This window comes from Hyalella azteca, unplaced genomic scaffold (genome assembly GCF_000764305.2).
Source record: "Hyalella azteca isolate HAZT.00-mixed unplaced genomic scaffold, Hazt_2.0.2 contig9639, whole genome shotgun sequence".
Taxonomy (NCBI): Eukaryota; Metazoa; Arthropoda; class Malacostraca; order Amphipoda; family Hyalellidae; genus Hyalella; species Hyalella azteca.
Window position 1 is genome coordinate 34126 of NW_025939705.1, and position 13886 is coordinate 48011.

At 40.6% G+C, this 13886-nt stretch overlaps 1 protein-coding gene across 1 annotated transcript; it reads right to left on the bottom strand.

Moving 5' to 3' along the window:
* Positions 1–1485: 1485 nt before the first annotated feature.
* LOC125178415 lies at positions 1486–13138 on the bottom strand. The gene is made up of 4 exons (XM_047882097.1): positions 13089–13138; positions 4352–4498; positions 3016–3175; positions 1486–2044 (listed from the first exon to the last, which is right to left on the bottom strand). Exons 3-4 carry the CDS (start codon positions 3101–3103, stop codon positions 1794–1796), a joined length of 339 nt encoding a protein of 112 aa, XP_047738053.1. The 5' UTR covers positions 3104–3175; positions 4352–4498; positions 13089–13138; the 3' UTR covers positions 1486–1793.
* Positions 13139–13886: the final 748 nt, after the last annotated feature.

Sequence of the window (13886 nt, forward strand, 5' to 3'; positions counted from 1 at the left end):
TTCCACGCACGTAATTAATTTAAAAGTAAAGCTAGCCGGCTTATGACTTCGTTGAAGGAAAATAAAAATATGGACGACTTTTTTCACTATATCTTCACGTTATATTTAACATGAATAAAGATATATTTATATACGCCACACGAATAAAAGGGTGAAACAATCAGACTTGGTACTATCAATTTAATAAACCTGATGATTTTGTAGTGGAAGTGACCGACTGGTTACTGCATCGGTCGATCTGCAGGTATGGCTACTGAATTGGTGGTAGACGTGACCTGATGGTCCATCGCTGCCAACCTCGGAGACTATTTAGCGATGGTTGTAAGTTCCGATCCACAAGCTATCGTAATATCCAAAGTTCTCACACATTGAAAGCAGCGAAGTGTCAGAAAGTGCACGATAAAGATACGAAACTAACAATAAATTGCCAATTTGGTATTTAAAAGTAAGATCATGAGCCAGAATCATGGGCGAGGGGCCCTTACTGTAACAAGCGATTTCATATATTCTTTTTACCTCAAAAATGTTTCCAATTAAGTGCACATCAAAATGATATCAACTTTTCATTAATCAATGAAAACACGAGAATTAATAATATACAAACCATAGAGTAAACAAACACAAGCACTAGTACACATTTTTAAATCAATTTAATTGATGCAAGTCGAAATTGCCATAACGTAAGACAGTTGCCAGCATAACATTGCTTCTATTATTATTACTATTATTATAATTATCATCTAAGAATACGCCTTTAATAATGGATAACAACAGAGGAGTGTCGGACAAAATTATTGCGGTGTGTTTTCTCTAGATAATTCAAATGCAACACACAGAGAATGATCTAATGAGCAGTCCAGCGAATTACAACAATACAGGACCGCTATAATTCCAGTACTGAGGTGCAAAGTCATATTACCTTATAGTTAACTCATCATCATGCATCCGTTAGTCCAGCGTCGCTCACCATAATTGAGCGATTACCTCCCATGACACGTCTGCCTGCACTCTTGCTTTAGACTCGTTTATGGAGAATCGCGGCGGCAGAACAAAACCAAACTTTTGTATGGTGTAAGAATGATGCTAGTTCTGTGCGGTGTAATACAGAGGCTAGTTCTGTGTGGTGTAAAAATGATGCTAGTTCTGCGTGGCGTAATACAGAAGCTAGTTCTGTGATGTAAAAATGATGCTAGCTCTGTGTGATGTAATAAAGAGGCTAGTTCTGTGTGGTGTAATATAGAGGCTAGTTTTATTTGGCGTAATGAAAATTCCAGTGCTGTGTGGCGCAAGAAATTAAGAGGCTACTACTGTGTGGCGCAATAAAGAAGACAGTGTTGTGCGGCGCAATAAAGAGGCTACTGCTGTGTGGCGCAATAAAGAAGACAGTGTTGTGCGGCGCAATACAATAAATAGGCCAGTTCTGTGTGGCGCAATGAGGCTAGCTCTGTGTGGCGCAATAAAGAGGCTAGCACTGCGTGACGCAATAAAGCTGTTGTAAGGTTGATAACCGTGCTGGAAATAACGGGCTGGATCGTCACAATTAGCTTGAACTTTTACTTCGACTTTTAGCTTCGCTATTCCGCCGCACCCTCCTAACCTGTAAGTGAAATTTCGAGTAAAAGAATCAACCACTCGAAATTTTTTTATTAATTTGTCGCATGCAAACGTGGACTACAGAGACGCTATTCGAGTTCAGGACAGAATCTTTACATTAGGTGAAACATTTTACTGATGATACTCAATGCAACTCGATCCTACTGTCATCCTCTAGATGATCGAATGTTGACTTCCGTCTAAGCGTTTTTGAAACACAAGACTGGGTAGTCGGTGAGCATATTTTCAGCCACTTGTTCGATGTATTTGTCGGCGTTGAGAAGACTCTTGGGGCCCTTTTGAATCAAGGGCACTACCAAGTCTTTGGCGCTGAAGGCTTTGTCGGTGACCCTGGTGCCGTCCGGCCAAACGTACACAGGCTGTCCTGCGACGTTTACTTTGAAGGCGGAGAGCCAAGCGTATTTCCCGATCAAAAGGAAGGCTCCTTTGGCTGGCGCAAGCAAGGGAGGAGAATACAGACTAAACATAATGTTAGAGATAAACAAACCGCTACGTTTTATATTACTAAAATGTTAACTTACACCTCTTGAAATTTCTATGGTGGTATTTATGTTCAAGTTAAATAAGCATTAACAAACTTTGATATACCTTAATTACTGCACACATCCATCTCCTGTTGGGCACACATGCTTCTAATTTTCTAAGCCTCGTGCCAAATTCGATCAAACTAACAATTGGGATCAGAACCAAAATTCTTTGTCGTTTCTCAATTCCGCTGTCACCAAATTGCTGAACCGTTTGCAGACAAATTTTCGAAATTATGATTTTCTTTCAATCACACCACGGCCTGTACACCGGGACTTTAGAATGCGATCCATTTCAGTTTAAAAATAGTTGTCGCGAACTGATCAACTAAGCGATAGGAAATTATTAAGATTTCAATTATGGGCATATTAAGCATGACAGGGAGGGTCTAAGCCTCAAGTTTTTATGAACAGGAGGGGCTAAGCCTCTAAGATTTATGATCATATGCATGTAAGTAATGATTGGTTTACGATTACATTTTTCGCCCATATCCAGGCTACATATTATTGAATTTGTCGAAAAAAAAATTGCAAGTAAAAAGCGTTATTGTAGAATGAGCATAAAACTATTTAGTAGGCTTGAGAAAATTTTAGTAGAACTGAAGCGCCTAAAATGGGCCTAATGACCCTTCAAGTTGTCATCCTTAGAATTTTGGAATTTTATCGTTTCTTTGCCCGTTTTTTCCTTTTTACTCCACACTTTTCTTCGTTTGTACGTTTTAGTTGAAAATTTTACTTTTCTATATTCGTGTAGAAATTTTTTGCTTCTAACATGATAGTACTTCCAAAACTTGGATAAATGAATCACCTTTCAAATTAAGTTAATGATTCATTCAAAAATCCAATAATTTGTTGAACTTCAGTAATTAATACTCACCTTTCACCAGGTCCACAGCTTGCTTGCGGACAGCCGAGGTTTTGATGATCAGTGGCCACCCGCCCTCCTCGGCGCCAATCGCCTCCATGCAGCTTCCTCAGAGTGCCGTTTTTGGTGTAGGTTTTTGACATGAATAAATGCATCGAAGCCGAAGAAAACGCTGCAGTACATGCAAACAAACGACAATCACAGAGACCGTATAAACGCTGCAGTACATGCACACAAACAACAATCATCGAGAGACCGTATAAACGCTGCCGCACATGCACACAAACAACAATCATCGAGACCGTATAAACGCTGCCGCACATGCACACAAACAACAATCATCGAGACTGTATAAACGCTGCCGCCATGCGCACAAACAATTCTGGCAAGCGTCAAGCGTATCATGATAATCCGGATTGCTTTGAGCGATAAACTGGACTTTATCTCCCAAATCTTATTCCAATTATCATAGAAATGAGTCTCAAAAGTATTTTGTGAACGGTAAATGTAAAGTTTCTTCTCAAACAATTGTTAATTTTTTTATTGGCCTATTCATGGGAATTTCACTCATCCGTTCCTGAAATGTAATAACCTCTGCGACCTTCATCAGATTCATGCTGATTAACATCGTGGCCAACGTTCAGATTATTTTTAGTTGTTCTTAGCCTTTAAGAATACAGCTACAAAATTTCGATGCGTTAGCAATTATCAGTACAAACTTGTTAACTTGTAATGTTTGTGTAGTACATCTTGAAAAAATCCTTGTACAGTATAGTCAAAGATAGTAGTTAATTTTGCTACGTAATTTCGTTCATTCAAATTTTTCCATAACATTGAAAACTAATAATGATGTCGGAATCATGGAGATTCCTGAAATATAACAAGTGATACAGCACGGAAGCTCATTAAGACAGAAGTGTCTTCGAAAGTGAACGGCAGAATTTGTGCCTGGCAGACCACTCACGGTACTTTAAGAAGGCCAGGCAGATCACTCACGGAACTTTAAGAAGGCCAGGCAGACCACTCACGGTACTTTAAGAAGGCCCGGCAGACCACTCACGGAACTTTAAGAAGGCCAGGCAAAAGACTCACGGAACTTGAAGAAAGCCAGGCTCAACACTCATGAAACTGGAAGAAGGCCAGATAGAACACTCACGGAACTTGAAGAAGGCTAGGCAGAACACTCACGGAACTTGAAGAAGGCCAGGCACAACAATTACGGAACTTGGAGAAGGCCAGGCACAACACTCACGGAACTTGAAGAAGGCCAGGCCCAACATTCACGGAACTTGGAGAAGGCCAGGCAGAACACTTACGGAACTTGAAGAAGGCGTAGCAGAACACTCACGGAACTTGAAGAAGGCTGAGCTGCTGGCCAGAGGTCGGGTGGTCACGGTTGTCGCGTCGCCGTCAGTGAGGCGGCAGACGTCAGCCACGGGGTCGTAGGAGCCGCCGGTACACCCGCTTCGCTGCTGACACCGCATGTGGCACTCGCCTGGACACAAGGCAGCCGCTCACGCGTGGCACACGAGGTTTGGCCTTGCATGAATTTTATAGCCCTTGATAGTGGAATCATTCGGTCTACGCTGTGATAAGTTTGAGTGAAATATGTTGATGTAGAGTAAGCCTCATAAGCCGGCAGGTGTGATTTTAAGGATTTATTGTCTTTCTATTTCCATAAACTTTGCTGGTTATAGGGTAACATGGGGCAGCGGGCCCACCCTTTTTTAAATTGAATTTTTGATGAAGTTTTAATTGATACGAGGTGGTTCTTTGCTTTGTTTAAAGGTACAACTTATGAGGAAAGTATGATGTGAATTAAGCGCCTATAGAGTTATTCAATTTTTTAATAAAACACTATTTTGCAAAAAGTGTCAAAATGGGCTCATTGCCCCACCCCTAGAGCAATGGGCCCATGGGCTTAGGGCAAAGCGCCCACCCTTGGTCCCTCTACAACAATTGTATATTTTCCGTTTCAAAATGATAAAACAACACTCTACAGTTAAAAATAAGAAAAACGTAATAAAAAATATGACATTTATTAAAATAAAATATGACATCATTTATTAACAACTCAAAAAATCATATTCTTTACTTGAAAAAATATACTCTTGGCATAAAAAATCAGTCACTGACGTGAATAAAAATATTTCATTGACATAAAAATATATATCCTTGACTTGAAAAATATTTCCTTGCTATAAAAAATTCGTCCTTGACATGATAAAATGTATCGTTGACTAGAAAAATATATTTAGATGATCAGAAAGAAAAACTTCGTTCCAGTTTCGTCCATAATTCGAATATTATGTGCAGAGCATTTGTACCTAATCGTGTTTTCAGCCAACACCATAAAAACTCATCAACTTTTGGCTCATTTGTGTTGACTGAAATGAACTTTTGGCAAGGCAAGAGTCAATAATTCGATAAGGGGGTCATAAATATGCATAACTATAAACTAAACCTGCTGCCTTGACGCGGCAAATCAAAAAATCATGCTATATGAAGTGTAATTTGTAATTCAAAAAGCTAGTCATAGTTTTGAAAAGGTCACTGCCCAGTTAAAATTTAGGGCAGGGAATAGAGCAGGCCGTCGCCGGCTGCAGAGCCGGCGTAGAGACGCGACAGAGCAGCGATAGAGCAGAAATGTCCGCTTTAGAGACGATATCGCCAGCCGCGTATCAGCGCTAATTAGCTTCTGAGTACCTGCCCAGGTGTGCTCCTGTCTCTTATACACATCTAGATGTGTATAAGAGACAGACTTCACCATGGGCGCTTTGCCCCGTGACACGCGTGGGCCCGTTGCCCCCACTAGGTATCATTTCAATTTATATCGTGTCAACATTTTATTTTAAAAGCTAATAGTCTAAACTTGATCTCAAAATTATCCCTATAAATATTACTTTCAAAATATAATTCGCAGTAATTTCAAAAGGTTCATCTACAGTTATCAAAAACAATTTTATTTAGCAGCAAAAAAAATTTTATCTGGGCTAAAACAGTTGTTCACAAATAACTTAATAACGCAAACTCTTAGCAAAACGTAAATCCGTACACTTCATCCCAGTGAAACTATCGACCGGCGGTAGAGAACACGGACCAATATCTGCCATACTTAGCGAGAAACCCGCTATGGGCCCATGACCCGCAGTGGCTGTCCCATGTTACCCTAACAAACGACTATTTTTTTTAACTAAGTATTATGAATAAATTCGCACAATTAATGTTCTCTCAGTTGTAGTGAAATAAGCCCACCAAATTATCAATAATGTCATTACATATAACTACAGTATTATTTTATTTCTTTAAAGTAATCTGCAAAGTTAGGAGCATTATCGTTAGTCAGATTGCGATACTCCTTGATGTTTGATTGAGCTCTCAAATGAGCTGTACTATCTATAGAATAAACCATGGATTCGACTGTAACTACAGGGTGCGCCACAGAAACTTACTTATTTGAAAGGTCGATAAAAACAAAAGTACTTCAGTTATCGTTTTAAATTTTTTTTATTCGAGAAAACAGTATCCCAAATTTTTTTTTCATACAGTTTTGAAAATTAAATCTCATAAATGACGGCCTCCATTGCGCATAAACTAATGAAGTCGCTTTTTCATAATGGTTTCCACTCTATGCAGCATATCAATCGGTATTTTGGCAATGACGTCGCGAATGTTGTTCTTGAGGTGTGCTATGGTCCGTGGTCGATCGACATAAACCAGAAATTTCAAAAATCCCCATAAAAAGAAATCGCATGGAGTCAAATCTGGTGAGCGTGGCAGCCATTAGAGATCGCCTCTGAGAGAGCTGAGGCAGTCTCATAAATGTTGTCGCAACAAATTCATTGAGTCTCGTGCTGTGTGTGTTGTGGCTCCATCTTGCTGAAACCACACGTTCCTAACGTTCATTTCTTCGAGTCTTAGAATAAAAAATTCCTCGATCATGTTCCTGTAACGAGCTCCATTAACGGTAACTGCGCATTTGTTTTCTTCAAAAAAATAAGGACCAATTATTCCCATTACCGACATCGCTCACCAGACAGTAACTCGCTCACAGCTAAGTGGCTTCTGGTGAAGCTCCCATGGATGTACACCACACCAATAACGCAGGTTTTGCTTGCTGACGCAGCCGGAAATGTGGAAGTGAGCCTCGTCATTGAAAAAAAAACACCGCGTCTTCAGGCAGGTTGTCAACCAGCATTTCAAATGCATTTTGACGGGCAACAAAATCGCGTTCAGTTAATTCTTGCACAACAGCAAATTTATTTGAGAAACTTTGAGAAACAAACTTGGGAATTTTCCCCTTCAGATGCACTCGCCCCTCTACCCGACCAACTAACCGCACAGGATTTTTTTTCAAAAAAGTAAGTTTTGCTGGCGCACCCTGGTAGTATATATTTGGACGCTGTGGGTGCAAGTATTTTTCAACCAAAGTTCTTACAAACTTGTTAGCTTGATATGTGCTGGTGAGCATATATTACCAAACTCGTTTGATAACCGAAGCAATCCGCTGATCTGTGCAGCGCGGAGAGGTTCCTGGCCGAGCGGTGGTCATGCAAACGTTGGAGTCACCATGGAGCATCATGAGACTCTTGTATTGATGTGTACGGACCTCTGATGACATAGGTCGTAGCTACAGTAATACCGCCTCAGGAGACGCTTAAATTTTGCGGTGTCCATTAATAAGATGTCAAACGTTGATCACATACCGTTAAGTCAGAGCCCCTTAATTTTCTTGAAATAGTTCTATTTTTCAAGTCAGACAGTCCGAATTGACACTGCCCTGGAACTGCCTGCGAACTCGCCTGCGGACTCGAACGCCAAACCTAACTACACGCTCAACCTAATCACTCATAAGTCCATCAATTCTGAACGGATTTGTTTGAATTTAGGAATGTAAGTAGCTATTATTGATACACTGCGGTAGAAATTATCATATGTAGATTTTTACATTGATTCGTTTCCAATTAAACGTATAAACGCATTTTTAAAGCAAACTAATCACTCATAAATCCTTCAATACTCAACAGATTTGCTTAAAGTTCGGAATACGAGTATTCGTTATCAATACGTTGTAGAAGGAATTATTACATATTTTTATATTAATTCGTTTCCAATTAAAACGTATAAACGCATTTTCAAGGTAACCTAATCACTCATTCTTCAATACTTAACGGATCTGCTTGCAATTTGGAAAATAAGTATCTGCTGTAAATGCGCTAGTTTAGGAATAGTAATTTGCAATTAAGGTGAGGAAATTTGAACATGGTCACAATAATTTCGAATTGGCGCATGGTATTCACGCATTGGGTGTGTGTTAGTTATGTGTGTTTGCCTAGTCCCGAGATGCGATAGTTCCTCAAAAGTTGTTTATGTTGTTAAATGGGCCTTGCATGACCGATACTTCTGAACCGGAGACCGTGATCGATATAATTATTAGATTTAAATTAGAACAAGTATAACCTGGAAGCTGTGACGGCTGGGTATACTTGATCTAATTTAAATATAATAATCACGGTCTCCGGTCAATTCAGAAGTATCGGTCATGCAAGGCCTATTTAACAACATAAACAACTTTTGAGGAACTATCACAACTCGGGACTAGGATCCATCCTATGTCCCCAATTGGCTACCCGATAGATACTTATTTGATACCATGTTGTAAGTTTGTGTTATGAAAAATAGTGTTTGTAGAGTAAAGAATGTGTACAAGAATGTGTGCCGCTTGAGATGATAAATATTTTACCGTGAGCTAACGGCTGAGACAAGCACGCTGTTGTCCACTTTAGAGACTTGAACAGTGGAAACTATTCGTTTGGAAATGGCAGAACTTTCTGCTAAAATTTCATCGAGAGATGCGTACAAAGAGCACTGGTAAAAGACTGTGTGGCATTGGTCAGTTGACGAAGTGCCATGATAGAGGATTAAGCTTGATGAGCCAAAAAAACTTTAGGTTATAGGCAGCAATGGCCAATGGGTAATAGTAACACTTAACTCAAGTGCACTGCAATACTAATAAAAGCAACAATAAAACTTCAACAATCCACGTGCTAATTAAAGAATGTGCAAGCAAAAATTATCATTTATGTACTTTTCCTCAACCAATGCCAGAATGAAACTAAAAATATTTATAATGACTAAAATGCAATCGAACCATGTGACAATTGAACAAGAAATAATCATGTAGTTCAAACAAGACAATCATTTAAACAATCAAGACAAATCAAATAAATTGTTACGCAGAAATATGCGAAGAACCATTAACCGGAGTCAGGTGCGTTGTGAACAAACATAAGTAACAGTAATGCTAGAATTTGAAAAAATCAATAAAATGACCAAAGGAGAGCATAAAAATGTGGCTCTAATTTAGGAGAGCCGACTCACCAAGACTTGCAATTCCAGGGCTGCTTAGCACACAGAATGACAGAGGCTGCTAGTTACTAAATGCCGGAAACTGTCACTAATTTGGAAACGAGTACCGCGAAACAAATGAAGAAGAAATTAATTACTTGAATTCAAAATTACTGAAAAATAATGCATTAAAACACAGATTGATAGAGTGTTAAATGGCAGTTGCCTTCCGGCAATAGAATGACAGCCCACAACACCGATCATCGGGGTACGCAGCCGTGCACCACTAAATTTGAGCACCAATCAGCCTTGAAAGAAACGCCTAGCATATTTCCGGATGACCACCAATAAGCCGCGGATTAAGCCATCCGTCGGTAACCAGCCCGTGACATCATCTTGCTATATTAGGAGCTTTACGCCACCACATTCTGAAGCGGATAGCCCAGAGAGTAATGGTTATGCACCACTGAACGTTGCATCGAATCATCACTTCATACCCTGACTTTAGCTCGAACTGTAACTTGCGGACAACGGACTGCGACCAACCAGCCAAGGTCACCAGTGGAACTGCATGCATCCTGCCGTGCACCACCAGACTGTTACTTTTAGCTCAACATCCGGGGTTCGGTTTCAGAAAGCATAGTTCTGTTCCAAACTCTATCGTCCGCCGGCGATTGACTTCCGCAGCTTCGCTAAATTACGTAACTTTTAGCTCACAGCATCTGGGGTTAGGTTCCAGATAGCATAGTTCTGTTCCAAAATTTATCGTCGTACGACGCGTGGCCGTTCGACCGTGGGCTGATTAGACACACGGGACAGATACGGACGGCTCCGGCGCGCTCCGTCCGGGTGGTGTAAAATTTTTTAGCGTGTTGGCAGACGACGCTGGGCCATACGACGCCAGGCTTACTTTCCTGTAGGCTGGTTGATCTAATTCAATGGTTGTGATCTGTCTGGTGGCGTGCGGCTGATTACCAATCAGCCCGTTACAGTCTGATTGGTGCCGCACTGACTGACCCGTTACAGTCAAGATATGTTGTAGGCTACGTTCTTCAGGGAAGGGATCATGATAGTCCATTCGAAGCACGGCAGTGGTGGTCTCCGACAGGCGTCCCCGATCATCGCACATCGGTCATATCGATCGTAATTCGCGTATATCTCTGACGTTAATCAGTCATCGGCCACACCGATTGTAATTAATGCGCGTATATCTGCGCCGATAATTGCACAACTGTCATATCGATGGTAATTTGCGTTTTTCTGTGCCGATCATCCCACCTCGGCCATATCGGTCGTACAACGCGTAAGTCCATGCCGATCATCGCGCAATCTCGATGCGCATCGCTATTGTAGTGCGCGTAATATAAGCCGAGATTAATGTTACGGCAAGATCTTCTGGTGACGTAAATTTTGCTATTTTTGTGTCATCAAAGTTCTTTAGAAAAAACATTTGGCAAGAAGGATTTTTGTCGGAAGAGTGGAACTAAACTGCAGACCTTCAAATTTTGTTAGAAGGACATATTTGTGAGTTGCACAATTTTTGAGCAAACCGTATTACATGACTTTGGAACCAGGTGTGCAATATGTATATCTACTGTTCGAGCCGCGACTGGAGCTTTTCCGCCACTTGGGCATCAAGATTTCATAGGTATTGAAATTTTTTTCTTTTGGAGGCGTGAGATTTCAGCAACAGGTAGGAAAAGATCAATCCTATTTTGAAACTCCATGTCTTTCATATCGATAAAAAAGTATGGCTTTGGAGCCGTTATATTTTAGAAAAGAGTAGAAGTGAAGACCACATGTTCAAAATTTGATTTACCTGGAAAAATTTACTAGCTGATCTGGCGATTCCGGACCAGCGTGTTCGGGATACAGAAAAGTTAATCTTTCGATATGCATTTTATTATGTTTCTTTAACGTTTTAATTTTTAAACAACAATTCATCGATTGGTTCGCATGAAAAATAACTTTTCTGAGACCCGAATACGCTATGCCGGGATCGCTGGCCCTTTACTGGGTTTGTCGGACCTGATATGAATTTGTTCGAAAAATGTCGATCAGTAAAAATTTTTTAGGTTTTAAGGATGTTTCAGATCATTCTAAATCAATTAGAGCTATCAAAAAATCAAGTTTTCTCGAGACCCTGATGAGCAAGTCGGAGTTCTTGGAATTCCGTCTTTTAAAATTTCGTTTGCAAAATATCAAGTTTTCTCGACGTTTCAGTTCAGTTTTTGTTCGCAGTTCAGTTTTTGCACCGGTCCATTGTACTAGATTAGGCTATTCTTTAACGCTGACAATACTTCACTATACCGAGAGTCCAGAACCCAGACGCGAGGTAGCTACACGCAAATAACCTAGACGCCAGATTGCTGCAATTTAGTTGACGTTAACTACCCGCCAACAACCCAGGTGTTTGGAACACGTCAGTAGCCCAGACGTCGTCAATGAGGTGAACGTCAGCATTCCGGACCTTCGCTGAAAACCGTTAGGTATGAGGTACGTCTTTGGCTACAGCAGCGCGAGGCACGTCGTTGTCTGCCCTACAGGTGGTATCCTACCTCAGCGAGGCGCGTACATACATACTATACATACTACCGGCGCCAGCAGCGGGGGGGGGGATGTGGGTGAGGTACAGGTGGGTGGCTTAATTGTTTTTTCGAGCACACCCCCAACCCAAAGCTCTCATTTAGAGGATACTGACCCGGAAAAATTCCCCATGTAGCGGCAAAAATTTTACTGAAGACTCAAATTAACACGCACTAAGAAAATATGATTCACAGTAGTAGTGAAGATCGGAGCTCGAATAACGAAAACTGTAGATTCTCAGAAAACATTCTGATGATCATAAATGACTACGATGATGTTTGTCAGGGATATTTCATCATTCGCAATTAGAAGGTTTTGCTAAAGTTGGGTTAAGTGCTGTTAAATTTGAGAATTAAAATAGCTTAGTTGACTCATTTATGAGCGATCTTCTATAAGGAGCTTCTTACTTCAGCAACATGGATACGGACAAAAGATATTTACCCCCAATCAACGTAACCCGTTTACCTACAGCTCGGTCGCTACCTGCAACTACACCCTAACCTTCGGAAGATGGCACCTTTATGTTTGTACCCTTCCCTAGGGGGCAGAACAGAATGATGTGATGAGTAATGCCTATTGCTTGAACTATGTGGTGGGGGTCTGGGGGGCGTGAGTTCGATGCCCCAGCTAAGGTAGGAGGTTTTTCAGAAGTGGCAACTTCGTCAGAAGTCCCAGCCCGGGATTCGAAACCTCGACTTCCACATCCATCCCACTAGCCCAAATTGACGCCTTTAACCACTACACCAAACTGCCCCAAGATGGCACCAAACTGCCAGAAAAAAAAACAAACCACTACACCTAACTGCCAGACGTATCAAAGTCGGAAAAGTTCAAATGAACGTATAGGTATGTACATAATAGATGTCCGAGGCGATTCATGAAAAGGCTATAGGCTAAGCCGCCAAGGCAGTTAAGAAACCAACTTAAGGTTTCTTCCCATTATTCTTCTTGTAAGCTGCAGGAGTAAGAAATAAGAATCTTACCGTGGCATATCACTGAACATTGAATCTAAATCAAGATTCACGCTAACAATCACGACTAGGTTCATTATGGGTAATCAGAAAATAAAATTATGACGCCTACACGGGTATATGAACGTAAAAAGTTTACACAGAATAAATATAAAAGGATTCTAGAAATAAAACACTCACAGCAGCGATTCGGATCTCTAGGCGATGTAGTGAAGCGTCGACGTATGAACATCAGTCGGAAACTCTCTCGATAAACTGGCGGGCTGCATCCAGTTGCCCGTAGCCCGGTTCCGCGAAATGTTGCCACAATAATTTATGTGACGCACAATGAACCGTGGGCGCTGTAATATTTTATTGTGGATAAGTGACACACAATCTTTCTAATCCACAATAAAACTTACAATCAAGTACAAGCGATCGTTCATTCATGTATTAGAACCCATTTTGAAAGAATGATGTATATTAGACCATTCATGTATATGAGTGGAGCAAGGGTATTATCTCGATTTTTCTCTCTGGTTTCAATTTAATAAGTAATTTTAGATTATATCCAATTTCCGAGTTCGATAAATAGCAAGAGTTTCATTCCCAAATCACCTGCTTGTGATTCAGTATTGCAAAATTTCATATCTTCTATCTGGATCTGACGATCGACGCGAAGCATGTAAACTTGAGCGTAAGCAGTTTCTCTTACGCTTGTCATCTCCATTCACCCAAGAGGTTCTGGTGTGCTTGTACACCTCCCCTTATTGATCTGTAGGAATAATGAGTGAAGAATTCCGTTTTCAAAGCTATCGTTACTCCCGCTCATTGCATTAATTGTAGTTGAGTTCAGTTACCTGCAGGTTCATATGCCAGTCCTTTATTTCCCCTGATGTTTAATCATAAGTCAAGTGTGTTTAACATACTAATAATTTCATTATTAGAGTTAGTTGTCATGCACTAATGTTGTTAATTTTAGTTAAAAATGTAATAACA

Coding starts and splice junctions, on each gene's coding strand:
- LOC125178415 (XM_047882097.1), bottom strand. CDS start 3,103: ATGGAGGCGATTGGCGCCGAGGAGGGCGGGTGGCCACTGATCATCAAA. Junction 2,045..3,015: donor AGCTGTGGACCTGGTGAAAG/GTGAGTATTAAT, acceptor TGCTTGCGCCAG/CCAAAGGAGCCTTCCTTTTG.